Source organism: Zingiber officinale, chromosome 11B (genome assembly GCF_018446385.1).
Source record: "Zingiber officinale cultivar Zhangliang chromosome 11B, Zo_v1.1, whole genome shotgun sequence".
In the NCBI taxonomy this organism is placed as follows: Eukaryota; Viridiplantae; Streptophyta; class Magnoliopsida; order Zingiberales; family Zingiberaceae; genus Zingiber; species Zingiber officinale.
In genome coordinates this window covers 50,176,424-50,181,281 of record NC_056007.1, presented here as the reverse complement: position 1 = coordinate 50,181,281, position 4,858 = coordinate 50,176,424, and the positions used below count along the sequence as shown (strand labels likewise).

General features: G+C 41.9%; 1 protein-coding gene across 1 annotated transcript; it reads left to right on the top strand.

Annotated features, from left to right (window-relative positions):
• Positions 1-3,316: 3,316 nt before the first annotated feature.
• LOC122033910 (E3 ubiquitin-protein ligase XB3-like) lies at positions 3,317-4,303 on the top strand. The gene is made up of 4 exons (XM_042593059.1): positions 3,317-3,353; positions 3,474-3,549; positions 3,933-4,188; positions 4,250-4,303. The coding sequence occupies exons 1-4, from the start codon at positions 3,317-3,319 to the stop codon at positions 4,301-4,303; spliced, it is 423 nt and encodes a 140-aa protein (XP_042448993.1).
• Positions 4,304-4,858: the final 555 nt, after the last annotated feature.

The window sequence follows — 4,858 nt, the reverse complement described above, 5'->3', positions numbered from 1 at the left end:
CAATATCATTTAAATTTACCAACACTTTAAAATACCGTGAATTTTGTATGCCATGATAGTATGGACGTATACAAATTCAAACATTTGTAAGAGAGGATTTTATCCATTAATTTTATTATCTTGTCAACCTAACTTTATGACAAATAAAATTAATAGTTGGTTTTCTTCGGTCACACAAATAATAGCAGTGACTCCGATGGGGAAGATGTTGGAAGCAATCCCAATGGTCCATGCGACCATGTGTTTTGGTGTTTGGGAAAAGGGTTTAAGTTAGGTTCACCCTTGTTATTTGATATGTGTATGTGAGTGTGCAGGATATACATGTGACTCAGGTTGATGGCTTCGGGTCCGGTGAAGGATGGAGCATTCGAGGGACCGTGGGCAAGGCAGCGAGGGCAAGGGTCAAGGGAAGCGACTTCGAGGTATACGCGAAGGATGACATTGGGGACGAGCCGCGGGCTTGAATGCATCAGAGGGACAAGAGCCAAAGGAAGTAGGCTTGAAGGCAAGAGGTCAAAGCTGCAAAGAATCGTCAAGTGAGTCATAAGGGTGAGGGTACGAGTGCATGAGAGATTGTACTCGGAGTAAAATCCTAATTTTAGGGTTTTACTGTAGTGTTACTGTAGCATTACTGTAGTTGTATTGTAGCATTACTGTAGTAGTTGACTATATGTTTTAGCAGTCGACTGGTGTAGTCGACCGTGCAGTCGACTGGGAGCGAACAAAATGCTTCTGTTCGTTCGGTCAATATGGAGCAATCGACTGCTAGTTTTAGCAGTCGACTGGTATCGATCCGTTGGGATGTAACGATTGAATTTCCATAGAGGACAATCGACTGCATGTTTTGGCAGTCAATTGGTAGACGGGGTTTTCAACCCGTAGGCTATATAACCAAAGCTTGGGAGGTTGGCTATAGCTGACGAAGTTAGTGGTAGTAAACCCTAATTAGTAGTCTAGTAGTCTCAAGAGTCTTGGTTGGTGTTATGGTGATGTTTCTTCACCCACAAGGAGCGACTTGAGATAGCCGATGTTTGCCGGGGGCTAATCCACTAACGGATTGGGATTGTCCACCTCAAGGACGCGCCATGGAGTAGGAGCTCTAATCTCCAAACCACGTTAAACGAACGTGTTAGTGGTTTGCATTTCCTTTCTTAGTTTTAGTCTTTAGCTTGTTTGTTGTTTGTATTTCCGCTGCGCAGGCTAACAAGTGTAGGAAGCAAGGATTTGGGGGTGTCGTCTATCCAACCCCCCTTCAAGCCAGCCACCGATCCCCTACAAGTGGTATCAGAGTGAGGTCGCTCTCCGTTGGACTAACCGCCAAGGAAGCACAAGATGACTGACTTGATAGAACCGCCAAAGTTCGAAGGCGGAGGCTTATAGGACATCACATATTGGATGATGAAGATGGAGGTCTTCTTCGACACGGATTGGGATACCATGATGGTGATCAAGGAACCGTTCGAAGTCCCGAAAGACAAGAAAGGTAAGAAGCTCCGACCACGACATTGGACGGAGGAGCAAACCACACGATCGAGGCAAATTCAAAGGTAATATCAATGTTGATTGAAATATTGCCTTCTAATGTGATAAGTCATGTAGCTGAATACAAGAACGCCCACGAGTTGAGCAAGGTAAAGAAAGTTCTAAGAGAAGAACTTTTGCCTACATATGAAGAGGTAGAGCCCAAGGAGATGGGCTTAGTAGCTCAAGAAGTAGACAAGGAGCAAATGGAAGATGAGTCATGCTCAACATCCGAAGAGGAGAAGGATAAAGAAATGTCATCCACTAGTGTGGATGAGGATATATCCTCAAAGGTTGAAGAAGAATCCAAGACAAGTGAAGAAGAAGTCTTGGAAGTCAACCTAGTGAGCACCTCCACCGAAGCAAAGTCAAAAGATCACATTGTGTGCTTCGGGTGCAATGAAAGGGCACACTACAAGAGTAGATGTCCTATGGGTAAGAAGAAGGTATCTCCTAAACTCAATTCAATTCATTTTGAATCTAATTTGAGTTGTAGAAAGAAGAAGGAGAAAAGCACATTCACTACAACAAAAATGTTAAAAGACAACACCCCTATGACAACGGTTTTAAGAGAAAGCGTTGCGTATTTGCTCAAAGACAACGGTTTTGGCCAAAACCGTTGTCTTTGAACTCCCCATTAAATATAAAAGACAACGGTTTTGGGAAAACTATTGTCATTAAACAATTTCTTTTTGAATCAACAACACTTTTTACAACGGTTTTCTAAAACCGTTGTCTTTAAGCGCTTTTTTTAGGGGCTACGACAACAGTTTTGATAAAACCGTTGTCTTTGGCTTTATTCGTTTCGTCATTTCCGCTCGCACTTTTGCTTTCCCACCCTGCAAAAATCTTTTCGCGCCGTGTTTTCCCCTTAACGTTCCCAAACCCTAAGCCATTTTCTTTCCTCTCCTCGACTATCTCTTCACGCCATGACACCAAATGGAGTGATCCGTTTCGTTTTCTCCTGCTCGCGACGAAGGCAAGAAGCTATCACTCTTCCTCTATGATTCTTCACCGGTCACTTCAACGGAGACTTTGCCACTTCTCCGTGGCCCCGGTAGCCACTTCGCCTTCTTTCTCCGCGCCGTAGAAGCTCCGCGTCCGTTGCTTACACAAACTGTCGCCCCTCTTCTCTGGTGGACTTTCGCTTCCGAGGCTCGGATCGACGCCACTGTGTCTCTTCCCCCAGCTCTGTCCGGGTTTGGGTGGCGAACTCCTCGGCCGAACTGTCCATGGAGAGATTCTGGCTGAATCTAAACCCTTTTCGGTTCAGGCTGCTGCGTCGGGATCGATTCCCCTGATAAAGGTGATGCCTGTGAGGTTTTATTGTTTGCTTGGCTCCCTTTTTGTTGGATTTAGGTGCTCTCTTATTTGGGAAAGGGCTTCCGAACCTTACTACCCGTGCTCACTCCCATCCCACCCCCGCGAAGATATCGTTGCCTCAAGCTCTTAGTGCTTATGTGAGCTTTGTGGTTTTGGAGCCCGATCCTACTTTGACTGGGATTATGTTTCTGGGAAGTTGAAAAAAACCGCACCAAGAATCAACAACCGTAGTGGATTGGGAAATCCACTGCGGTTGTTGATTCTTGGTGCGGTTTTTTTCAAGTCCCTTGATTCATTTTGATTGATGGTCCTTGGCCTTGTTTTAATTACTTAGCTCTGCAATTTTCTTTTTGGTATACTGTTATTAGGGGATTTGCCCGGTTTGTAAATGTTGGGGATGAAAGGGGAGAGACACCTCTACATCTTACAGCACGGCGAAGATGGACTGAGTGTGTCCGTGTACTCTTAGACCATGGGGCTCTTGTTTCTTCTTCCATTAGGGAATATGGGTATTTTGACTAATTTATATACTCGATCATTTGCCATTATGTTTATGTGTCAATATTCTATTTTGAGATCGAAATCCATATTTTTCAATCATTCTGGGAGGACTCCTCTACATTTGGCAGCTCGCGGAGGAAGTTTGGATTGTGTTCGCACATTGCTTGCATGGGGAGCTGATCGGCTCCAGAGGGATTCATCTGGGTGGGCATATTTCATCTTTTCAAATTGCCTATACTCTTGGAGAAATTGGAACTGCTAGCTTTACAATTGAAATCTTGAACAAACAGACAGTGTAGATTCTTTGTTAGTTGGCCTTTTGGTGATTATCTTCCAACAACCATGAAATCTCTTTTTAGGAATTTTTTAGGCAACATTTAGCCTTTTGTATATTTTGGCTGTCTTTTGTTAGTTGAGATGAATTCTAATGAATCAAAATTTTTCATACATCAAGAGAGTCAATTTAAGGAGTCTCTCTCTCTTAATTTTCTACTTATCTACTAACAAACTAATTAAAATTTATGTGTTCATGGAAGTTTTGTCTTTGTTTCACTGTTATTAAACATATGCTGATCCATATTCCACAGGCGAATACCTTATTCTGTAGCTATAAAGCATAATCATGGAGCTTGTGCAGCTTTGCTAAACCCATCAGCAGCAGAACCTCTTGTTTGGCCTTCTCCATTAAAGTTCATCAGTGAACTTGATCCAGATGCAAGAGCTCTTCTAGAAGTAGCTCTGATGGACGCTAACAAGGAAAGCGAGAAAATAATATTGAATGAAAGAAAAAAATTGTTATCTCCTGCAAATGTGGATGAAGCATTTCATGATGATGCTTCTGAGGTATTACAACATCTCCTTGATTAAGCATTTCTAATGATTTCCAACTTATAATGGATTTTAGGCTAGTAGATCTTGCGGCACCATAGAGGCTTTGGTGAATTTTACGGCATTTTAATAGTTATTTATATCTGTCTAACAATGGACAACGGTGCATTGTTCGCATGATTGTGATAAGAGATCATAATGATTGAGCTAAGTTTGAGCATGTCTTTAACCTTGTTTAAAGCACAATGATGGATACTTTTATGCTGTACACTTGAATAAATTGTTGATCTTGCACGGTCTTATTCCATAAAGAACTGCACTGAGCTAATAGCATTGTATGTGTTTTCTTCTATATATTCATATATTTTTTTATCGATTATAGTTATTGGCAATGAGAATTTACTATATATTGTTGCATGAAGTTGTCACATTACTTATTTTTCAAGGTATCTGAGAGCTAATTACCTTCAAGGGAACATTCCACCCGAGATTGGAGAACTTGTGCACCTTACCATCTTGTAGTTTTTACGTCCCCTTGTTTTCTTTTGTTAAATAGTTGTTTCTTTAATCCGTTTTCTTGAGCTTGATGTAAAAAAATGTAGGGACTTGTCAAGCAATTTGCTCAGGGGCACAATTCCTCCATCTATTGGCTCTCTGAACCCATTATGTTTCTATGAGTCTTCAT

Coding starts and splice junctions, on each gene's coding strand:
- LOC122033910 (XM_042593059.1), top strand. CDS start 3,317: ATGGGGCTCTTGTTTCTTCTTCCATTAGGGAATATGG. Junction 3,550..3,932: donor CTCCAGAGGGATTCATCTGG/GTGGGCATATTT, acceptor CATATTCCACAG/GCGAATACCTTATTCTGTAG. Junction 4,189..4,249: donor TTCATGATGATGCTTCTGAG/GTATTACAACAT, acceptor AATGGATTTTAG/GCTAGTAGATCTTGCGGCAC.